Source organism: Chiloscyllium plagiosum, unplaced genomic scaffold, assembly GCF_037043375.1.
Source record: "Chiloscyllium plagiosum isolate Xiang-an unplaced genomic scaffold, Cpla_swu_hap1 HiC_scaffold_10, whole genome shotgun sequence".
Classification (NCBI taxonomy): domain Eukaryota; kingdom Metazoa; phylum Chordata; class Chondrichthyes; order Orectolobiformes; family Hemiscylliidae; genus Chiloscyllium; species Chiloscyllium plagiosum.
The window spans coordinates 14,048,766-14,073,552 of NW_028270148.1; the positions used below are offsets into that span (position 1 = coordinate 14,048,766).

Genomic DNA, 24,787 nt, shown 5'->3' on the forward strand with positions numbered 1-24,787 from the left:
ACTTGTGACCAGTGGAGTGCCACAAGGATCGGTGCTGGGTCTTCTACTTTTTGTCATTTATATAAATGATTTGGATGTGAGCATAAGAGGTACAGTTAGTAAGTTTGCAGATGATACCAAAATTGGAGGTGTAGTGGACAGCGAAGAGGGTTACTCAGATTACAACAGGACCTTGACCAGATGGGCCAATGGGCAGATGGAGTTTAATTCAGATAAATGCGAGGTGCTGCATTTTAGGAAAGCAAATCTTAGCAGGACTTGTACACGCAATGGTAAGGTCCTAGGGAGTGTTGCTGAACAAAGAGACCTTCAAGTGCAGGTTCGTAGCTCCTTGAAAGTGGAGTCGCAGGTAGATAGGATAGTGAAGAAGACGTTTGGTATGCTTTCCTTTATTGGTCAGAGTATTGAGTACAGGAGTTGGGAGGTCATGTTGCGGCTGTACAGGACATTGGTTATGCCACTGTTGGAATATTGCATGCAATTCTGGTCTCCTTCCTATCGGAAAGATGTTGTGAAACTTGAAAGGGTTCAGAAAACATTTAAAAGGATGTTGCCAGGGTTGAAGAATTTAGCTATAGGGAGAGGCTAAACAGGCTGGGGCTGTTTTCCATGGAGCGTTGGAGGCTTAGGGGTGACCTTATAGAAGTTTACAAAATTATGAGGGGCATGGATAGGATAAATAGACAAAGTTTTTTCCCTGCGGTTGGGGATCAGAACTATGAGCATAGGTTTAGGGTGAGAGGGGAAAGATATAGGGAGAGGCTAAACAGGCTGGGGCTAGATATAGGGAGAGGGGAAAGATATAGGGAGAGGCTAAACAGTGGGCGGCACGGTGGCCCAGTGGTTAGCACTGCTGCCTCACAGCGCCTGTCGACCCGGGTTCAATTCCCGACTCAGGCGACTGACTGTGTGGAGTTTGCACATTCTCCCCGTGTCTGCGTGGGTTTCCTCCGGGTGCTCCGGTTTCCTCCCACAGTCCAAAGATGTGCGGGTCAGGTGAATTGGCCATGCTAAATTGCCTGTAGTGTTAGGTTAAAGGGGTAAAGGTAGGGGTATGGGTGGGTTGCGCTTCGGCGGGTCGGTGTGGACTTGTTGGGCCGAAGGGCCTGTTTCCACACTGTAAGTAATCTAATCTAATCTAATATAAAAGAGACCTAAGGAGCAACGTTTTCACACAGAGGGTGGTACGGTATGGAATGAGCTGCCAGAGGAAGTGGTGGAGGCTGGTACAATTGCAACATTTAAGAGGCATTTGGATGGGTATATGAATAGGAAGGGTGTGGAGGGATATGGGCCGGGTGCTGGCAGGTGGGACTAGATTGGGTTTGGATATCTGTTTGGCATGGACGAGTTGGACCGAAGGGTCTGTTTCCATGCCGAACATCTTTTGACTCTATGATCTTGTAATGAGAGTACAGAGGCAGTATCTTCCTCTGGGGGTGAAGGGCAAAGCTGGAGGGGGAAGGTTGTGTTTCCATGCTGTACATCTCTATGACTCTAAGACACAGAATTTATAGCAAATTAAATTCTGTATCTTATGGTCCTACTCCAAAATCTGGTGCTTCCAAATAAACTTGTTGAATGATAACCTGGTGTTGTGTGATTTTTAACTTTGTCCATCCCAGTCTAACACTAGCGCATCCACATCTGGGTATCCAAATGCATAAATTTCCACAACCCGCCTACCTGTGCATCCCGGATCTAATTGGTTGCTGCAGCCGTCACTAGACTCAATTGGCGGGTAAGCATTGGTCGGAAAGGTTACCAGGAAGCGGTTGAATCCCTCCAATGGGGAAGGCGGCCGGCGTTGGTCTGTCCTGCCTTCTTCAGCGCCTCGTAAAGCACGTGACATAACCGTTGATCTGCCACCACGCGCGCCTGTCTCTGACTGGTCAATATCAAGATGTCAAACTGTCGCTTAGGAGGAAGCAGGTAGCTGCGCTCCGCATACCAAACGCGTGGCGCTGATTGGATCATCCCGAAGTTGCTGTCGCCGTCACGGAGGCGAAGTGGGTTGTGCCGGCCCGGCCCTCAACCATTTCGAGCGCTTATTGGTAGCCTGTACTGTCAGTCAAACCGTCGCCCGGGGGAGTGGGCGGAGAGGCGCGTGCAATCCCCACTCCGGATTCCTATTGGTCCGTTCCGCTGCCTGGCAAACCATCGCCCTGGGGAAGTGGGCGGGACGGCTCGTGAGCTCGAGCGAATGGAGCCGTGGTCGCCATTAAACGTGGGGCTGAGGAGATTTTAACGCCCAGGTGGGATCGAGAGGAAGAAATCGGGCGATCTTTTACGAAAGCTTCCCACATCTTCAAATGGTAGCCCCCTCAAGAAGGTAGAGCTGATTTGTAATCATCCGACCAGGAGTTGTCGGTGTTTCACCTATCCCCGCCCCCCTCCCTTCTCTCTTCATCCGGTCTCTGGGCCCTGAGTGTTTCTTTCGCCCCCCCTGTTTCGAGGGGAGAAGGAGGGGGGCGGGATGTCGGAAGGCGAAAAGACGGCCGTGGTGGCCGCAGCGGCGGACAAGGCGGCCGAGGCCATGAACGCCGCCGCCGAGGTGGACGACGAAGAGGAGGATGAGAGCGAGGACGAGAGCGAGATCCTGGAGGAAAGTCCGTGTGGCCGCTGGCAGAAGCGACGGGAGGAGGTGAGCTCCTTTGATGACGGAGATGGATGGATGGATTGGGGGGGATGGATGGATGGATGGATGGATGGATGGGGGGGAGGGGTGGGTTGATTAGGGGGAAGCAACCCCTTCTGAATGGGTGATCTGTCCCTCGCCTTTAACTGAAACATTTCAAACCCAAGTTTCTCCTTTTTTAAAAAAAACACGAATGCGATAAAGCTTGACAGGAGCTTGTGCCTTTTGTATCAGACTTTTTACCTTGCAAGTTGAAGACACAGGGAGGATGTGGTTGCCCCAGTGGGTTTGCAGAGTAGATTCACTAACGTGATGTCTGGGCTCTGCTGGAATTATTCATAGGGAAAGGAGTAGGCCATTCAGCCCCTCCGGCTTGTTCTGCCATTCGTGACAGTGCCCCATGCACCTGCTTTTGGCCTTCATACCTTTTGCTGAACAAGAAAAAAAACTACCTGAAATTTATTACTAATAACTGATCCAGCGTCAATTGTTATTTGTAGTAGCATGTACCAAACCTCTGCCACCCTTTCTGGGTAGGACTGCTTCCTGAAATTACTCCTGAATGGGTAAAAACAATAACTGCAGATGCTGGAAACCAGATTCTGGATTAGAGGTACTGGAAAAGCACAGCAGTTCAGGCAGCATCCGAGGAGCAATAAAATCGACGTTTCAGGCAAAAGCCTTTCATCAGGAATACAGGCAGAGTGCCTGAAGAGTGGAGAGATAAATGAGAGATAAATCTCTCCACCCTTTAGGCACTCTGTCTGTATTCCTGATGCCCGAAACATCGATTTTACTGCTCCTCGGATGCTGCCTGAACTGCTGTACTTTTCCAGCACCTCTAATCCAGAATCACTCCTGAATGGTCTGACTCTGATATTTATACCTTGCTCCCTAGTTCAAGAATCGCCAACCAGTATTTCTTTGACCACCTAGTCTGTTTGTGTTATTATCTTTGAGATCACCCCCAACCATCTAAATTCTAGAAAAACATGGCTAACTTTTATATTCTCTCCTCATAACTTAACCCTAAGTACAAGTATCATTCTTGTAAACCTACATTGTACTCCTCCCAAGGACAATAAACTGTTCCTAAGAGTTGGTGTCCAGATCTGCTGAGGGTAGTGGGGTCTAACCAGGGGTTTGTATAGCTGCAAAATAACTTGTGCATCTTTGTGCTCCAGTCTTCTCAATATAAAGGCTGGCATGCCAATAGCTGCTTTGATAATTTTCACTTGTTCATGGCATTTTCAAAACTTAAACACCTGAACTGCAAGCTTCTTTGGCTGTTTAATTTCATGCCACATAGCAAGTATCCTTGCCTTTTTGCTTGACAAAAATGGATAAACTTGCACTTATTTACATTGTAATCTGCCTGCTGCTGTTCACCTAGTCTCTCAATATTTAGCTGTGGAGATAGACTAGATAGGTTGGGATTGTATTCCTTACAGCAGATAATCTTTTAAGATTAATTCACAATGAGGATGTCACTGGCATTTATTGCTCATCCCTAATTCCCCAGAGGGCAGTTAAGAGACAACCACATTGCTGAGAGTCTGGAGTCACATATCGGCTAGACCATATCTCCTTCCCTAAAGGACATTAGTGAATGACATGGGTTTTCTGACAATTGATAATGGATTCATAGGTTAACAGTCCAGCAATAAAATCGCTCGGCTGTTGCCTTCCCCTTTTAAGGAAATCTTATTGAGGTTTATGAGGTTCTGAGGAGCATGGATAGGATATGTAGAAAGAATCTTTTTACCCTTAGAGCGCTTAGCTAAAATTATTGGGGACAAAGAAATACAAGTGCTTGGGAGAATGTGAAAACAATGTACTGAGTGGAATTATGAACTATAATCATAATGAATGGTGGAGCAAGCTCACAGAGCCAAATGGCCTATTCCAGCTCTTATTCTGTGTTTTAGGGGATTTGAGATATTTCTTTTTGTGCAGATAATGGTGGGTGTCTGGAATTTACTGCTTAAGAGGGTGGTAGAAACTGGAAACAAGGGGTATTAAACTGGATGACTAGTGGATGGTGCAGAATGATGCCAACTGTACAACTTCAATTTTTACGCCAACTGAGGCCCCCGTGAAGGTGCCGACTTTACAACCTTGTCTATCACTTGAGGCTTGGTGACCGTCATGGTAAACTCACCACTAATTGTCTCTGTGTAATAGAATAGCAGCCCTATGGTCCTCTGGGAATATAATGACTTTACCTCTTTAGATGAGCACTTGAAACACCACAGCATACAAGGCTATGGGCCAAGTGCTAGAAAATCAGGTTAGAACAGATAAATTCTTGAATACCAGCATGGACTCAATGGACAAAAAAGTCTTTTTCCATACTCTGACTCTACAACTTGAAGTAGAACAAACTGATGATTTAAAACAGGCAACTCAGTATCTCTGGTTTATATCTGGGCTGTGAAAGCTCTTAATTAGATAACTTGCAAAATAGCAGAAATTAGTTGTGAATGTTTCTGCTAACTTGTTTTTTTTATCAATTTTAATTATATTACTGGCGAAACAGCATTTTTCTAATATATCTTTTACACTGCTAGCGATTGGATTCTGGTGTCATTTTTTTCACAGAAGGTGCAGCTGTTTTCAAGACATGCTTTCTTAACATCTGCCATTTCCATATATAGTCTTCAAAAGCTTGGAATATAGGCGACAGATATTCTATTTATTCCATCAAGTATGTAATGTCAGTTTGGAATGGTGGGGAGTTTATTGGGCTTGAAATTTGTTGACAGCAGATACCCGAGATAGATACGGATATTTTACAATGGTGATTAAAACCTGTTTTTTGAGTGCAGTTGTGGAAAATTTAGTTCGCTGAATGCTAAAGGAAATCAGTTGGTCGATTTTGTTTAAAAGGTGATTTATCATTCCATTTCAAAGACGTCAACATTTTACAGAAATAATCTTGTGTGTAGTTCCAGGTTTGGAAATCCCATGCAACAAAAAGGAATTGACCCATTTATGATCCCGGTTTCCTTCCTCTGTAAAGGGTTCCTGACTTTGATGCATATGACTTTAAATTCAACTGCAGCCTGTTAGCAACCACTTCCTCGCTGAATCAGGGTTATGTAAGTAATGTTTGAGTTTCTGAACCTGGAGGTTCATCTTCAGAAAAGGCAACAACACTTTGCTGTAACTATTATTCATGCCTTCTCACCACCAGACTTGACTATTCCAGTGTTTTCCTGCTGGTTTCTCTCTCATGATTCGCATTAGCTTCTATTTTTTCAGTTTTGAATTCCTGCTCGTCGCTATTTGTTTGTGGCATCATCCCTTTCTAACTATTGCTGCTTCCAGTTTCCCTGCTCCAATTTTTTTTTAAGTTATTCCGGAGTTAAGGACCCTAGATAAGTGATGACATAGTTGATAATGATAGGGTGAAGGAAGAGGGATGGGGAGAGCTGACCTGTGTACTGGAGGCCAGAGTTCGAGTAACATCAAGATGTTGTATTAGGTGAGGTTACATGAGGGAGTACACCATAAAGGGATATGTATAGCAGCAAAAGTAGAAGAAATTGGTGCTGCAAGAATGTTGGTCACTCAATCAAACATCAATCACACTCCATCATAAGGTCAGAGTGGTGATGTGCAGTCACCACTCTTTGTGTCTTCTCAGACTGAAGCAGTCCATGTTCAGATGCAACAAGATCTGGACACTATCTAGCCTTGGGCTGAGAAATGGCAACTAACATTCACTCCACATGAATGCTAAGCGATGGTCATCTCCAATAAGAGACCATCTTATCTAGACTCCTTGATATTCACTGAACTCCCCACCATCCACATTCTTGGAGTTACCATTGACCAAAAACTCAACTGAATTTGTCACATAAACATAGTGGTTACAAGAACAGGTCAGAGGCTAGGAATACTCTGGAGAGTAACTCTCCTCTTAACACCCCAAAGTCTGTTTACCATCTACAAGGCACCAGTCAGAAGTATGATGGAATATTCCCCACTGGCCTGGATGAATGCAGCTCCAATAACATTCAAGAAGCTTGACGCTACTCCGGCTAAAGCAGCCAGCTTGACTGACACCACGTCATCAAACGTGGGCTCCACTCATCCCCTTATGTTCACGTCCAAAATCATTTATATAAATGCTGAAAAGTAGTGGACCCAGCACCAATCCTTGTGGTGCTCCACTATGACTATTGGTTCCTTTCCCCAAGGGTTATCAAATTCCAATGATATCTTATCACCCCTTTTCAACAACAAAAAGGACACACAACCGCTTTGGTCTTGGAAACTCCCCCACTTTCCATAAAAGAGCATATTTATTACCTCTCAATGTGCACCTTTTCATACTTGAACCTCACCAATTAATTTCCTACCTTTTTAAGTAGAATGAATCCAAATCGCGACAGTTTGTTGTGTCCCTTTGTATGGCGTTCGACATGCCACTGCACCTACAATTTTGGTGTCATCAGCCAACTTAGTGGACAGCGCAGAGGGTTACCTCAGATTACAACGGGATCTTGACCAGATGGGCCAATGGGCTGAGAAGTGGCAGATGGAGTTTAATTTAGATAAATGTGAGGTGCTGCATTTTAGGAAAGCAAATCTTAGCAGGACTTGTATACGCAATGGTAAGGTCCTAGGTCGTGTTGCTGAACAAAGAGACCTTGCAGTGCAGGTTCATAGTTCCTTGAAAGTGGGGTCGCAGGTAGATAGGATAGTGAAGAAGGCATTTAGTATGCTTTCCTTTATTGGTCAGAGTATTGAGTACGGGAGTTGGGAGGTCATGTTGCGGATTTACAGGACATTGGTTAGGCCACTGTTGGAAGTTTGCATGGAATTCTGATGTCCTTCGTATCGGAAGGATGTTGTGAAACTTGAAAGGGTTCAGAAAAGATTTACAAGGATGTTGCCATGGTTGGAGGATTTGAGCTACAGGGAGAGGGTGAACAGACTGGGGATGTTTTCCCTGGAGCACCGGGAGACTGAGGGTGACCTTATAGAAGTATATAAAATCATGAGGGGCATGGATAGGATAAATAGGCAAAGCCGTTTCCCTGGGGTGGGGGGAGTCCAGAACTAGAGGGCATAGGTTTTAGGGTGAGGGGAAAGATATAACAAAGGCCTAAGAAGCAACATTTTCATGCAGAGGGTGGTACATGTGTGGAATGAGCTGCCAGAGGAAATGGTGGAGGCAGGTACAATTGCAACATTTAAAAGGCATCTGAATGGGTGCATGATTAGGAAGGGTTTGGAGGGATATGGGCCAGGTGCTGTCAGGTGGGACTAGATTGGGTTGGGATATCTGGTGGGCGTGTACAAGTTAGACTGAAGGGTCTGTTTCTGTACTGTACATCTCGATGACTCTATTAGGGCTAAGGAGCAAAATTAGGTGACCACCAGTTTAGTGGGAACTCTGCCAAGGGAACAAAGTTGACATGATGAACAGGATAAGCTCAGATGGCATGAGATTTTCAATGTATCCTTACAATATCTTGAAGTGTCATTTCACTTGAATGTGATTACATGCTGAAAGGAAAGTATTATGTGGAAATCAATGTTTCATTTCCTTTCCCCTTTTTTCTTTGCTTTGCAACATAATGCTTACTGTGAAATGAAGGCAAAAACAGCATTAACTGAATTAGCTAGGGAGAAGTCACAGTCTGTTTTCCTTCCTACTGTTTATGATAGGGCAAAGATTTGTTTGTTATGCACACCACTATTTTCCAGCTTTTTCTGCAGAGTTGGGTGAGTGCAGGATCTGTTTGAATATCAAGTGGATGAATAATGTGATTTTCCTGCACTTGACTAATGTGGTCATACTTAGTGACCCCATGTCTGAATTCTGTAAACTTGGATAAGATAGCAGCGGGTGCCATGCAACTTGGATATGTAATTTAACTTTCCAAAGCAAGATCAGCGATTCTTTTGTCTCTACTTATAAAGTATTGGTTTAGAGTTTATTTCTCTAGCTTGTAAGCAACATGCAGCCAGTACTTTGTCACCTTTAATGCTGGACAGATTTAATGTTGATTAATAAGTGCAGTAGCACTAGGGAGCATGTATTTGGAATGAAATTGGAAATCCTAGCAAATTGGCTTTTTCATTGGTGCAATACAAAGCTTCCTTGTGAAAGTTTCACTTACGGTGAAACTTTGTTACTTACATTGCACACAAAGGAGCAGTTAATCGTTGACTTGAACGAGAATGAAGAGTTATGGGGTTTTAAATTGAAGGTACATCCCCATTTTCTCTTATAGTGGCAGCTTTCAGAGAGGTACATCTAACTAGATAACTCTTCAGATGAAGTCACTCTGTTGATCTTTCAGATTGCGAGATCCTGGAATAATTTCATTGGAAATCTGGATCATTTGTTCAGCAAGTGTGGTTGGAAATGCACGGAAACCATCAGTTTATCATCTTTTTTAGATAGGGTTGGAGAAAGTACTGTGCTCCAATGCATTTTAGTTAGCTTCAATGTGACTCATTCATAGGCTGTACAACAATATGATTTTCATGTTTGGTTCAAGCCTAAGCATGTAACCCAAAATTTGCATTTAAATGCTTCAAACTGGGCGATAGCAGCCACTCATCCGAGCCTTTGTCGACATTAGAAAAGGAAATCTGAAAATTTTATTTGAAAAATGGTTGGATATCAAAAGTGAAAAAGACAGAAAATTGATTACCATGGGAATTTATGAACAAAGGGAAAATATTAGGATGATTCTCAAGGACACTTACTCAAGATGTAGAAAATTTTAATCACTGAAATATTGTATCTGTTGGGTAGCAAAAATGTGTTGGAGTGAGTTAAAAGAACTGCAAACTGATGCAGATTTCATTGTTTGTTAGATAATCTCTAGGCTACAAAATTCTAGGTGCCAGTTTATTCATCTTTTTAATTCCTGACTCCTGATGACCAAACTGCATGAACAGCCTATTTATATTTCATTCTTGTGTATGGATGCTGAGTGTAAATGTGCGATTTTTGTTTTTGGGAATGGAGGTGTAATGTCAGGCAAACCAGATTGTGTTCTTCCTCAATCTCTGTGTGCACTTCCAATATTTCTTATCCATTAGATTAAGAACCAGGACAAATTATGTATTTTGTTTTAGCTGAGGGATCAGGAAAAATTGTGTGCATTGCCACTCCAATGAAGATCACAAAATGGCAAGTTCAGCACAAGGCTAATCTGTCCTCTACAGCTTTGTGCTACAGTACCATTGATAGAAGGGATCCGAGCTGCTAAGGCAAAAATAATGCATTTGTGTTCTAATTTGCACTGTTGTAATGTACTGAGCCCACAATTTCAACTCTGAATTCATTGTTATGCAATCCTTTTGGCTTATATGCAGTGACCAATTTGAAACTTTGATTTGGTGATTTGATTTTTAAAAAAATAAAGACATTAATTGTATTTTTGTCTGCCTGTGCAATCTCTACTGTGAGAGGAATGTAAACATATTCAGTTGGTGTTAGGTTTTGGCAAAATACTGCTTTGTGCCAGTGGAGCTGTGTTTTTCTTTGCTTCAAACTTCATTTGACTGATTTGCAGAGTGAAAATAAACTACCCCTTAAAAATTGAACCAGACTTTTTCTAATATTGCCAGGATGACGAGACCATTTCAATGTAATCTTGATGAACTGACATTTGAGTTGTTGTAAAACCTAAAAGGTGAATATTTTAGGTTTGCTTGCTGAGCTGGAAGGTTCATTTTCAACACCATACTAGGTAACATGAGTGAGCCTCTGGACGAAGCACTGCTGATGGTTCCTGCTTTCTATTTATATGTTTGGGTTTCTTTGGGTTGGTGATGTCATTTCCTGTTCTTTATCTCAGGGGGTGGTAGATGTGTCTAATTCGATGTGTTTATTGATAGAGTTCAGGTTGGAATGCCATGCTTCTAGGAATTCTCATGCGTGTCTCTGTTTGACCTGTCCTCGGATGGATGTATTGTCCCAGTCGAAGTGGTGTCCTTCCTCATCGGTATGTAAGTATACTAGTGAGAGAGGGTCATGTGATTTTGTGGCTACCTTCGCTCACTAGTATCCTTACATACAGATTAGGAAGGACACCACTTTGACTGGGACAATACATCATCCTAGGACAGGTCAAACAGAGACACGCATGAGAATTCCTAGAAGCATGGCATTCCAAATGGAACACTCTTGACAAACACATTACTTGGACCCCATTTACCACCCCTTGAGAAAAAGAACAGGAAATGACATCACCAACCCAAAGAAACCCACACATAGAAAGCAGGAATCATCAGTAGTGCTTCGTCCGGAGGCTCACTGAAGATGTTACCTAGTATGGTGATGAAACACCTGAAAATGAATCTTCCAACTCAGTGAGCCAACTTGCATCCAGAACCTCAACCTGAGCTACAAATCTTAAAACTTGCTGATAGAACTAAGAATTGCACTCCTGGAGATCACTTTCTTTTTTAAAAAAAAAACAAAAAATTGCTGGACAAACTCAGCATGTCTGGAAGCATACGTAGAGAGAAAAAATTTTAATGTTTTGAATCCAGTGTTCTGAAGAAGGATCACTGGACGCAACATTAATTCTGTTTTCTCTCCACAGATGCTACCAGACCACCTGAGTTCCCCTTGTAATTTGTGTGTTTGTTTGATTTTGCCAGTCTCTTGGTTTCAGGAAATGCACTTTGGAGGCTGTAATATTATGTGCAGATAAATTCAGTTGTTTTGAGTAGCTACTATGTGTCTGTGACTCTGGACTTGATTATAGCATGGACTTCAAGTTCTCTCTTGCAGATGTGAGGAACAGATTCAAAATGAAATTGTATGCATACAGGCCAAAGCTCTGTGTTCCTTTTAGGAATTTGATATGGTAATAAAATACTTTTAATTCACCTCGCTGAATTCAGTTTTGCCCAGGCCAAATATATTGTGGTCAATTTTGTAGAATTATTTCTTGCATCCATCTTGATGGATTAAGTCCTGCTAATTGCATAAGGATTGTATTGTTACCGCTGCCACCATAGTAACATTACGAGTTTTACCACTCTTTACTTGTTTCACTTAGGTGTTGTTTTGTGTGAGACTGTATGTTGATATTTGATGTGCAAAAGGATACCTGCTCATCACCATTCTGAGTTTGTTTCATTTGTTGCAACGTTTCATGCAACTTAGTTTAGAAGCAACTATTTTTCCTCAGTGTTTACATTCTTCTCAGTGTAGATTGATAACGTTGGTAATTACTATATCACAAAATGATACAGCATAGATTATTGTCTCACCATAATTACAATCTGGAGGGGAGGTTAACTTGTTCATAAGTCACTGAAATCTAGCATGCAGGTATGGCATGCAATTAAGATAGGGATGCAATCCAAAACTGGTTCAGTGGAGAGCGCAGGTGAGGAGCAGTACAGGCATGCCTAAAATTGAGGTGTCAATCTAGTGAACCTACTAAGCAGGACTACTTAGATGCAGCATAATGAGCAAGACAAAGACAGGACTAAATTTATCCCACAACCAATGGATCAGATCTCACCTCTGCAGTCCTGCCACATTCAGTTATGAATGGCAGTGGACAATTAAACAATAGGATAGTGAAGAAAATGTTTGGTATGCTTTCCTTTATTGGTCAGAGTATTGAGTACAGGAATTGGAAGGTCATGTTGCGGCTGTACAGGACATTGGTTAGGCCACTGTTGGAATATTGTGTGCAGTTCAGGTCTCCTTCCTATCGGAAAGATGTTGTGAAACTTGAAAGGGTTCAGAAAAGATATACAAGGATGTTGCCAGGGTTGGAGGATTTGAGCTATAGGGAGCGGCTGAACAGGCTGGGGCTGTTTTCCCCGGAGCGTCGGAGGCTGAGGGGTGACATTTATAGAGGTTTACAAAATTATGAGGGGCATGGATAGGATAAATAGACAGTCTTTTCCCTGGGGTCGGGGAGTCCAGACTAGAGGGCATAGGTTTAGGTTGAGAGGGGAAAGGTATAAAAGAGACCTCGGGCAACTTTTTCACACGGAGGGTGGTACAGGTATGGAATGAGCTGCCAGAGGATGTGGTGGAGGCTGGTACAACTGCAACATTTAAAAGTCATTAGGATGGGTATATGAATAGGAAGAGTTTGGAGGGATATGGGCCGGGTGCTGGAAGGTGGGACTAGATTGGGTTGGGATATCTGGTCGGCATGGACGGGTTGAACTGAATGCTCTGTTTTCATGCTGTACATCTCTATGACTCTAAAAGAAAACAAAAATATATTTAAATAGGGGATTAGGATCTCCTCAATTCAGGGGACTCAGTCTTGTACAGTGTGCAAGTAAATAAATGATGACTTGTTGATTGGGTATCGGCCTCCTTGCAGTTATTTCAGTTCTGTATTCTTTTATATTTCTGTGAAGCACTTTAAGCTTATGCTTTATAAATAAAAAATGTAATTAATTTGTGTTCTTTACCTTTCTGTTAAGATTTACATGTACAAAGTATAGTGTTTTTGTCCACAGAATCAGTGTTGCTGCCTAGGCCAGTACTTATTGTCCATTCTTAATTACCCTGGAGGTGGTGGTGAGTTGCCTTCTTGAGCCACTGCAGTCTTGTGGGTGTAGGGACAGCCACAGTCCTCTTAAAGATGAAAGTCCATGATATGAAACACATATAGTGAAGAACAATTTAGAAAGAAACTTTTGGTAGTAGTTGCCACCCCAGACCCGCTAGGTGATTGAGGTCACAAATTTGGAAGGTGCTGTCGTAGGAACTTTGAGAATTATTATGGTGCATCTGGTATCTGCTGCAGAGTGCTGTCAGGAGCCTCTGATCTTCTGTTTTGGCCACAGTATTCATATGGCTGTTCAGGATGTTGATTGTGGGGGATAAAGTTAGAGACAAAGCTTCAGATGCTGGAATCAAAAGTAAACAAGCTGGAGGGTGGAAGAACACAGCAAGCCGGGCAACATCAGGAGGTGAAGAAGTTGAAGTTTCTGGTATAACCCGACTTCGGAGTGGGGGAAGCTGTAGATAAAGAATTATGGGTGGGGACAGGGGCACGTAGTGAGGTAGTGACAGGTCAGTACAAGTAGTGGGTATGCCCTGGCTGGTCAATGAAAGGAATGAATCTGGTTGGTAGCTAGAAAGGAGGAGGTGGAGCTGGAAAGGGAGTTGGGAGGATGATTGGGAAGGTTATTTGAAATTGGAGAACTCCTGTGTTGAATTCTCAAGGGTGTGGGCTGCCCAGGTGGAAGGTGAGGTATTGTTCCTCCAATTTACGATCTGATTCACTGTGGTGGTGGAGAAGACCAAGGATGGATGACATGATTTGGAGATGCTGGTGTTGGACTGGGGTGTACAAAGTTAAAAATCACACAACACCAGGTTATAGTCCAACAGGTTTAATTGGAAGCACACTAGCTTTCGGAGCATCGCTCCTTCATCAGGTGATTTTTTTTTAAGGATGGATGTGTCTGAGAGGGAGCGGCAAGAGGAATTGAAAAAGGTGACTGGGCGGTCAGGCTGGCCCTAAGGTCCAGGCTGTGATGCTTGACAAAATGTTCCCTATGTTTATGTTTAGTCTGACTGATGTAGAGAAGACCTCATGTGGAGTACTGCAAACACTAAACTAGTCTAGACGAGAGGTAGGTGAACCTCTGTTTTCACTTGGAAAGACTGTTTGTTTGTGATGGCAGGGATGGAGGTGGTGTGCCGGCAGGTTTTGCATCTTTTACAGCTGCAGGGGAAAGTTTTGGTTTGTTGTCTCTCTCTGTCTGTGTCTCTCTGTCTTGCCCAAATACCTGAAAATACATGGTTGCGAAATCTGCTAGTGTCCAGTGTGCAACATGAATATTGAGACATACTGTGCTTTGCATGAGAAAGTAAGCTTGCCTGTAGTTTTTGCTGTGTGAGTAGACAGACACGCAGTGCAGAAGCTGGAATATTTTTGTCTGAAGATGAAGGGGAAAAGCTATAATTATATAATTCTGCTCGCTGGAGTTGTTTGTGTACGTTCAATGGAAACAAAAATTGTATCACAACAACTTCAGTTTTGAAAACTTCATTATGGTACAAATTTTTCAAATTTGTAGTAAGATCAGTATTTCATGAGCATTTCTCCATGTTTCCACAGTGCAGTGCTGTTATTTCTGTGAGATGTTGATCAGATTAACTCATCACTGTGGATTTCCAGGGAGTGGTAAATGGGTCACTAGGTTAGAATGAAGTTATGCTACTAAGTGATCTCTACATATGACCTGAAGAGGGATGATTTTATTCTAGTGCTTAATTGTTGTGAGCTGTGCACATCATTTGTTTGGTATTTCCTTTTGAAGGCAGCTGATAATAGAGGATGTGCACATATGATTAATAGATAGCTGGCATCTGTAAACCAAAATTTGAATATCAGAAGTGGGGGAAATAACTTTTTAAGGAAAACGTTTCTTCTATTTCTAAATTTTTAGCTTAACTGCTTGAACAAAAATTTCAATGTGACCCATGTCTTGCAACCCTGTCACGAGTTAAGAAAAGGGAGAATTGTTGGAAATCAGGCGCATCGGAAATACACAAATGCATGATTCAGATGGGGCTACTTTGTCTAAATTTGTTAAATAAGCAACCGGTAACTGTAGGATTAGCCAAGACACACATCTGGGTTGGTTGGGGGAATAAATGCAGAATATAGATAATTTAATCTTAATAAAAGGCACATTTTTCATATTTTGGAATAAAGCAATGAAATTTTGCAAGGGTGGAAATTTAGTGAGTGCTTGGTTTCTTGTGCAAAGGGCAACTGTTATATGGCAAATCCATTAGAAAGACGAGATGAATACAAAGGCACCAAAATGAAATGAAGAATTGAGTAGGAAATCAATTGGGACTAACATTTGAAACCACTAGGAGTATTCAGTTAACTATTGCTTGTTGTTGTGGTCATGCCATCAATCATGATGTTTCTTGCAATTGTTCTGAGATCAGAAAATTTCATCTGATCCAATCAAATAAAATCTTGAACAGTTGGTTCAAGTATTTTCAGGCTAACTGATGAAATTTGCTAGTTCAAGCTCCAGATGAGGGAGAAGTGGAAAGATGCTCTTGACACATGCTGGGAGTTGGTTTTCTTGCTCGAATTCAAAGCAGCTCAGCAATGGTGTCGGAACCATGTTGTCTACTTATATTTGTTTTAAATGAAAATGTTTGTTTATTGAGTTACTGTAATTTTTATCACTGATATAAAATCAGTGATTAAGCTTGGAAAGTAACCGCAAACAAGAAGAAATTAGATTACAAAATTGACGCACTCAAAGGGCAGAGTATACATGTATAGAAGCAGTATAAAATCTGTGCAATGCTCACAAACCATAATTTGAGAGTGAATTTGTTAATAGCATTCTATGGGGGGGAAAAAGATGGCTGAATCTACCAAAACTTTGGATTCAGTAAGATTTGATAATCTAGCTTTGAGTTGAAACAGTTATAACAATTGTAAGTAGTAATATTAATTTGCAGTATTGCAAATGTGATCATTTGAACATGGTTAATTTTCAGACAGTGATTAACTGTATAATTGGCATACTTTATAATTCCAAGAGGAAAAGAACAAAGCATATTTAAATAACATTCACAATATCATGTTAATCTATGAGTAAAACATAAGGAGGGGTCATTCCACACTGAAGTGAAGTGTATTTTACTACCAAATACAAAAGCCACAATTGTCTACTTATATTGGTTACGGCAATTTTAAATGCTTGCCGGTGCAATTATACTTTCATTGAAGCTGATTGCTTCTTAAACTGGAGGTTGTGTCTTTAAACAACAGGTGAACACTTTGAGCATTTCCAAGAATGAGAGGTGATCTTAAAAACAAATTTTGTCATGAGCCTGACTGTGTGTGGAAAAGTGCTCGGAGACTAGAATTAGGGGGAATCATAATGTCACTATATGTATAGTGGCAATTCTTCGCAAATGAGGATGATCATTTTCCATGAGTCCGCACATGACTGAGGCCAGTTCGGGATCTCGTTGTCTTTTGGGATGTCTGGCCATGTCTAATTGATTCTGGTCTTGGTTGTTTTTACTGCCTCTCTTGCTTCCATCTGGTTCAGACACAGTGTATAGCCTTTCAGGGATTAATGTTGCATTTCTTGTTGGCCTTTCAGCAAATCCTTTAAGTGCTGCTTCTGTCCTTGTCTAGTGTGTCTGCTTTGACTGAGCCAGAAAAGACAACTTGCTTTGTGACCACGGTGTCTGACATCTGAAACATTTGACTACCCAGTAAAGCTTAAAGCAGATGATTGTAGCCCTAATGCTTCTGGTGCCTTTTTGTGAAAGAGCATTGTTGGTATGCCTGCCTCTTCCTCAGGCAATGTTTATAGAGTACTTTGGAGCTACTTTGCAGCTAATCTTTTTTGTTTCTGTGGGGACCTCCTGAGGTCTCTGTACAGTCATGATTTCTGGAATTGGACGTCAGTGATGCCAATTGCATCAGCGTGGCACTTGCTGTGTGCAAGTGCTCCGAGCAGCCGTGCACTTGTATGGCCATGAAGCTTAGGGTGAATGTTGGTTTGGAATAGAGTCTGCAACTTAGGACTGAACTGGGGTGAAATTTTGACTTGGGGTTGTGAATCTTTGAAATTGTCTATGCCAGCAGACTGGATACTCAGTCATTTTGAATATGTTAAAGATGGACATTGATTGGTCTTTTGGTGGTTGATATTAAGTTACGTAGGGATAATGTGGGAAAATGGTTCTTATTGAACTGTGGCACAGGCTCACTTGGCTAAGTGGCTTAGTCCTGTTACGTATGTATGAATTTGGAGCAGTCATGGCTCATTCGTTCTCTTTGAGCCTGCTGTGCAATTTATTTAGATTATTAACTTAAAGATTACAGTCCAAGTTTATTTGGAAGCACTAGCTTTTGGAGTGCTGCTCCTTCATCAGATGGTAGTGGAGTATAAGGTCACAGGAGACAGAATTTATAGCAAAAGTTTACAGTGCGATGTAACTGAAATTAATGTATTGAAGAAGTCTCTCATTTTTTAGAATTGGCATGTTGGCTTCAGTTCTTTCATATGTAAATCCCAGAACTTCCTTTTAAAGTTACATTCTCAAGTGAACTTTAACAATAGGTGCTGTGTTGACCAAGATAATGCATTTAAGGTGTGAGGTGCCCTGTGTGAAGCTGTCTGTGCCCACATGAGTACCTCCCACCATGTACGTGGCAGGTACTCATGTGACTCTGCCAATGCTGTCTATCTCATACGCTGCAAGCAAGGATGCCCTGAGGCATGGTACATTGGTGAGACCGAGTAGAGGCTATAGCAATGGACACCACACAGCAATCAACAGACAAGAATGTTCCCTCCCAGTCAGAACACTTCAGCGGGCCAGGACATTTGACCTCAGACCTTCGGCTGACCTCCAAGGTGGACTTTGGGACAGGCAACAACACAAAGTGGCCGAGCAGAGGCTGATAACCAAGTTCAGTACCCATGGGGATGGCCTCAACCAGGACCTTTGGGTTCATGTCACACTACAGGTGACCCCACTGCATTACACACTCTCTCTCACTCGCAGACAGAGACTGTCACATATCTATACCCCTTTACATTCACACTTCTACACATATACTGATCTCAGTCACACATACTCCCCTGTGTGCGCACGCCCATGTGTACACGCGTGCACACAAGTCTGTGGGATGGATTTGTATTCGCAGAATTACATTTTATTTTGCTCAAAAACTGCATGAATCCATGTAAGATTCTGTAAATCCCTTTTTTAGATTAGCATGAGTCTGAACATTGGGGCACAGCCTCACACAGGGCATCTTACACCTTTTTAATGTATTAAGTACCATGTTGGCCCAGATATTGTTAAAGTTCACTTGAGAATGTAACTTTAATAAAGTTTTGGGATTTACATATAAAAGAACTGAAACCAACATGCCCATTCTAAAATATGAGATACTTAACAAACAATAAGGTCTTTTTCGATATATAATTTCAGTTGCGTCATACTGTAAACTTTTTTTCCTATAAATTCTGTATCCTATGATCTTATACTCCACAAGTACCTGACAAAGGCACAGCGCTTCGAACGCTAGTGTTTCCAAATAAACCTGTTGGACTATAATCTGGTGTTGTGATCTTTAACTTTGTACACCCCAGTCCAACATATTTAGATTATAGCTGATATGATTGTGACCTCACTTCCACTTTGCTCCCTACCACTTGTCTTTGGCCTAACCATCTTCAGATGTCTCATCAATTACCTTCCCTCTATCATAAAGTCAGAAATGAGGATTTTCTCAGATGATCACATAATGCTTAGCACCATTTGCAACTCCTCTGATAAGTTAATGTCCAAATGCGGTAAGGCCTGGACAATATCCAAGCTTGGACTGACAATTAGAAAGTAAGGTTTGTGCTACACAAGTACCATCTTCAACAAAGAATCTGACTCTCGTATCTTGTCAATCAAAGGCATTACCATGACTGAATCCCCCGCTATCGTCATTTTGGGTGTTACCATTGTCTAGAAACTGTGCTGGCGAGCTGACCTGTGGCTACAAGAACAGGTCAGGGGCTAGGGTGTGTGCACGGAGTGACTCTCCAAAGCATGTTCACTATCTAGCAGGAAGTCAGCAGAATGGAATATTCTCCACTTGCCAAGAAGGCTACAGCTCTGACAACTCTCAAGCTTGTCACTATCCAGGACAAAGCAGTCTGCTTGATTAATATCGCATCCACAACAATCCACTCCCTCCATGACTGCTCTGTAGCAATGGTGCAACATTTACAAGATGCACTGCAGAAATTCACCAAAGATCCTTAGACAGTACCTTCCAGTTCCATGAGCACTTCCATCTAGAAGGACAAAGGTGGTGGATACATGGGAGCAACGCCATCTGCAACTGTCCTTTCAAGCCATTCGCAATTCTGACTTGGAATATATTGCTGTTCTTTCAGTGAGACTGGTTCAAAAACCTTGGATTCCTTTCTAATGGTCTACTGAAAGCATGTGACTTGCAGCAGTCAAGAAGGCAGCTTGGTGTCACTTTCCCAAGGACAATTTGGTACAGGTAGTAAATGCCAGCCCATTCTGCGATGCCAGTGAATTAAGACTAAAATAAACACATCTGGCATCTTTATATTGAATGATGGAAGAGGTAACCATTTGTTCTTCTGTCATATTTCAGAGTAATTTTCCCAATTGTTCATGTTTCCTTCGATATTTATAATTTGAATTTTTGTTTTAAAACATACTATTTGAGTGCCTAGATTAATTGAAATATGTATGCCCATAATTAGTTTGGTGTGCATTTCAACATAACTAATGGGAATGGGGTCAGGCAAGGGGCAGAATTCAACCTAGCCTTCAACCTCGTCTGTATTTTCTGGCTTTGAATCTATTGTCAGTTGACAACTGTCTGTTTTACTCCTAGTGATGTATTATTGGAAACAATTTGTTTATTAGTATGGAATAAAGTTTTCCATCCACCCATTATAAATCATACCTAAGCTGACCAAGGTTCTTTTGTCCATATATAAGTGGAGTCAATCTATCTGTTGAGTCAGTATTTCTAGCTTGTCAAATATTTTGATTGCCATTCTGTGTCAACTTCGCAATGGTTTGGTTTGGCTGACCCTTTTTTCTGTAATACGGTACTGTTATCAGAAAGAACTCGTGTCTATTCACTTCATGTTTTTCAGTCGCAAATACTCCAAAAGATTTTTCACCATGTGGCCTTTGCCAAACAAAAGAGGTAGATTCCCAATATTTTCCCCTAACTTTTTTGGATTCTGGTTTGCCACCCGAATAAAATTGCATTTGATTGCTCATTGTGAATGTGAAAGTATCCTATCACTGTGTGCGCATCTACAATGTGAAAAAAAATCTTGCTTTTACTTCAAGGTAAAATATTTTCAAATGTCTCTTGGAAATGTGGCCATTGTCAAGAAGGCAATGTTGTTTTCACAGAGCAAATATGCCATAAACTACAAGTAAATAAATGATTAGTAACTGTAATTTGGTTTTGGTGATGGTTGAGGAAATAATATTGATCTGGACACTGGAAAAGCTCCATGTTGGTGACATGAAATCTCGTAATTTCTAAATCTCTTAATTTTCCTATGATTTGACTAAGCTGGCTTGGAGTCTGTGCCTTTTTTTTTATTTATAGTTATTTGCTATTTAAAATATTGTTGAAGTATTGTTTTTCTTTGTGGATTGAGGAATTCTGAGTGGCTCTTTTGCGCCTGCCTATCAGTATCATTTTCCTGTGCAGACCTTGTAGGCCTGCATGTTTATTTCACTCCAATGCCTTTCCAGATTCCTCTTGAAATAGGTTATGTTTCAACCATCCTGGTAGGCAACAAATTCTAAATCATTATCATTCAAATTTTTAAAAACATTTTTAAAACTTCTCATTTCTATACCCTGCCTGACTCTGTTACCCAAAACTTGAAATCTCTGCAGTCGGGTTCTTATACCATCAGGTCATGGGAGGAATTTTTCTTTCAGTTAAATTTAAGGTTATGTATCAAGTCTCCACTTGGTCATGTTTTCTCCAATTCAGCTGCTTCAATGTTTCCTTGTTAAATAAACCCCTCTTTCCCCATATGGTAAAATCCCTATATACTCAAAACCCTTGCTTCTTTCCTTTCTAAAGTGTTGTGACCAGAACTCACTGCAGAACTATAATTGTGGCTGATCTGGGCTTTTTAAAGGTTCAGCATGACTTCCTGCTTTTATATTCCTGGACCTTTTTTCAAGGTCTCTCACACTTTGACATCAGCGTTGTCGAACAAAGAGACCTAAAAGGTGCAGGTACTGAACTTAGTTCTTTGAAAGTAGCATCACCGAAGAAGGCATTTAGCAAGCTTACATTCATTGGTCAGAGCTTGGCGTACAGGGTTTGGAGTGTCATGTTACAGCTGTACAAGGCATTGGTAACACCACATTCGGAGTATTGCGTACAACTCTAGTTGCACTGCTGTAGGAAGGATATTATTAATATTTACAAGGATGTTACTGAGTCTGGAAGATTTTAGTTATAAGGAGAGGCTGGATTGCATGGGACTTATTTCCCTGGAGAGTCGGAGGCTGAGGGGTGACCTTATTAGAGGTTTTATAAAGTCATGAGGTATGTAGTAAGGTGAATAGCCAAGGTCTTTTCCCCTGTGCACGTGAGTCCAAAACTAGAGGGCATAGGTTTAAGATGAGAGTGGAAAGATTTAAAAGGAATCTGAGGGGCAACATTTTCACGCAGAGGCTGGTGCATTTATGGAATGGGCTGCTAGAGGAAGTGGAAGAGATGGGTACAATTCCAATATTCAAAAGACATATGACTCGAAGGTCCATCCACGAGTTTCTGGATGAGTTTCATTTTTTTCACTCATTCACTTAGAACTCATCGGGTCTTTATAACCTTCCCCCTACCTCTTCTCCCACTTTCTGCCAACTTATCTGTTTTGTTGCAGTCAATTTAACATATCCTTATCTTTCATGCCTGGAAGATGGTTATCATCAAATTCTGAAAGTTTATTCTTTACACCAGTAACTAAGACATGTAATTTTATGTGTAAACAGTTATAAAGTAGAATGCATGTACCCAAACTGACATTGTCCTATTTCATGAACTTGAATTTTGTTAGCCAGTTTTTGTGGTATTAGGTCAACTCCGAACTACCTTCTACAAATCTAGTCTTGTTTAAATTATGGAAACTTTTGGACACAAGAGTTCATGGGAAATTTCTCAAGTATTGAACTGAAGGTGTGGCTACCAATATCTAGGATTAGACTGGATGCTTTGGGGCAGGTTTGCAATATCAGTGTTGGAAATGAGGAGTGATCCTGTAAAGAGTCTTCAGCATGAAGGCAAGAATTTTAAATTGTGTTGGTGAAGGGCCAGAAATGAGTTGTAGGTCAACCAGAGGTGATGGAGAGGCAGGACTTAAGATGTGAGTAGTAGGATTTTTGTTGAGCTGGTTTTACTTAGTGTAGCTAATAGGAGATTGAGACCGAAAACATTGAAATAGTCGACCAAATGTGATGAAGGTTTGGTTAAAGGTTTGAGAAATGTGGGCTGAGGTAGGAGCCATTGCAAGCAAAGGTGGAAGTTGGCAGTTCTGCTGAAGAGAATTGGTTCCAAGCTAGATTTGGTGCCCTTTTCTGGGGAAGAACGATATGACTATAAAGGGGATTCTCTATAATTTAGAAATTTTAAGATTTGATATGATTAATGCCTTCAAGATCTTAACAGGAAAAGATAAGGTAGTTAAACTATTTGCATTGGATGGAAAATTCTTGAACTACAGGGCATTCTCAGAGAATTAGGGCCAGACCACTTGCGAAATGTTAGGAAGCACTTCTACGCACGCAATGTTTGGCAGACGTTTGGAACGCTCTTCCAAAATGGCAGTGGATGCTAGATCTGTTGTAAATCAGTTTTAAATCTAAGATAATTGTTTTGTTAAGCAAAGGTATTAAGGGATATGAGTCAAGGGCAAGAATTATGGGAGTTTGGCCACAGATTAGCCATGATCTCAGTGAATGGCCGAACAGACTTGAAGGGTTGAACAGCTTGCTTCTGCAGTAAAGGTTTACTAAGATTAGATTAGATTAGATTAGATTAGATTACAGTGTGGAAACAGGCCCTTCGGCCCAACAAGTCCACACCGACCCGCCGAAGCGAAACCCACCCATACCCCTACATTTACCCCTTACCTAACACCTACAGGCAATTTAGTATAGCCAATTCACCTGACCCTGCACATCTCCCACCATCCAAAGATGGTGCCTGAGGCGGGAATTGAACCCAGGTGTCTGACGCTGTGAGGCAGCAGTGCTAACCACTGTGCCACCGTGCCGCCCACGAGATGGATTCCTGAGATGACTGCACTGGATCGGTTAGAATTAGATTCGATTGAGTTTGGAAATTGAGTATTGTTAGGGTCTTTTCTGGGTTTTCACACAGGAGATGCAATTTGCACACATCAGCTTCTGCAAACAGTTAAAGTTTATTAGAGACTGTACAAGCTAGGTGACCCCTTTGACCCTTCTCGTAGGCATGTGAAGTAGAGTCAATAGAGGCCCTGAACAAAGAAAACCCATCCCCTTTATACAAGTCAGTTGGTAAGGCTTGCAGGTATTCTGGCCACAACCCTCACCCACCATAATCACGTTACCCCAGGCTGTGGTCATCCTCAGATAATGTAAATGCCCTAATCCAGGGGAATAGTTATGCGACCGATTTCCCGACTGTTATTTCCCCGAGAAAATATAGGTGTGATATGTCGTGGCTTCGGGAGATGGCTATAAAACATATTTCTCTGAATGGAAGGGCTGAATGATTGGTAGTTAATTTGATAATAGTAGGGAAGTAGTAGCAAATGACTGTCTAAATGGAGTGGGAGTCATCCGCATTGCTGCATGGATGTTATCCCCATCCACTTCCAGGATGTTCAGCTACTGCAGTTTAACATTTTAATATCGCATTAATGTCCAGAGAGTCCAATTTAATCTTTTACCATTACAGTACCCCATAAAAATCTATAAACATTTTAACAGGACTAGACAGGGTAAACACAAGACAGGATTCCTGATGATCAGGGAGTCCAAAACCAGAGGTTATAGATTAAGGATATGGGATAGATCGCTTGGGACTGAGATGAGAAATTTCTCCACCTAGGTTGTTGAGGCCAAAACATGGAATGTTTTGAAGGAGTTAGATTTCTATCTTCATGTTAAACGGATCAAAGAGTATGGAGCAAAAACAGGAACAGGATAATCAGCTGTGATCATATGGAATGGCAGGGCTTGAAGGACTGAATAGCCTTCTCTTTTTTCCTCTTTTCTATGTTAATATGTAGTTCAGTTTGCGACCTGTGACTGGGAGGGGCAGGGAGACATTATCAAGGGAACACAGTTTGTGGTGGCAAAAAATGCAGTTGATCCAAAACTAGTTTCATCTGTAGGGAGAGGCTGAATATGCTGGGGCTGTTTTCCCTGGAGCATCGGAGGCTGAGGGGTGATCTTTATAGAGGTTTATAAAATCGTGAGGGGCATGGATAGGATAAATAGACAAGGTCTTTTCCCTGGGGTTGGGGATTCCAGAACTAGAGAGCGTAGGTTTAAGGTGAGAGGGGAAAGATTTAAAAGGGACTTAAGGGTAACATTTTCAC

At 41.7% G+C, this 24,787-nt stretch overlaps 1 protein-coding gene across 2 annotated transcripts in view; it reads left to right on the top strand.

Annotated features, from left to right (window-relative positions):
* The first annotated feature begins 2,199 nt into the window (after positions 1-2,199).
* nrbp1 (nuclear receptor binding protein 1) overlaps positions 2,200-24,787 on the top strand; it is a 110,648-nt gene continuing 88,060 nt past the window's right edge. The window contains exon 1 of one of the 2 annotated variants that reach the window (XM_043695360.2): positions 2,200-2,644. In XM_043695360.2, the coding sequence (XP_043551295.1) occupies positions 2,477-2,644 (168 nt within the window). In that variant the 5' untranslated portion in view covers positions 2,200-2,476. The remainder of the gene's footprint in view (positions 2,645-24,787) is intronic. The other variant, XM_043695361.2, reaches the window with a different exon arrangement.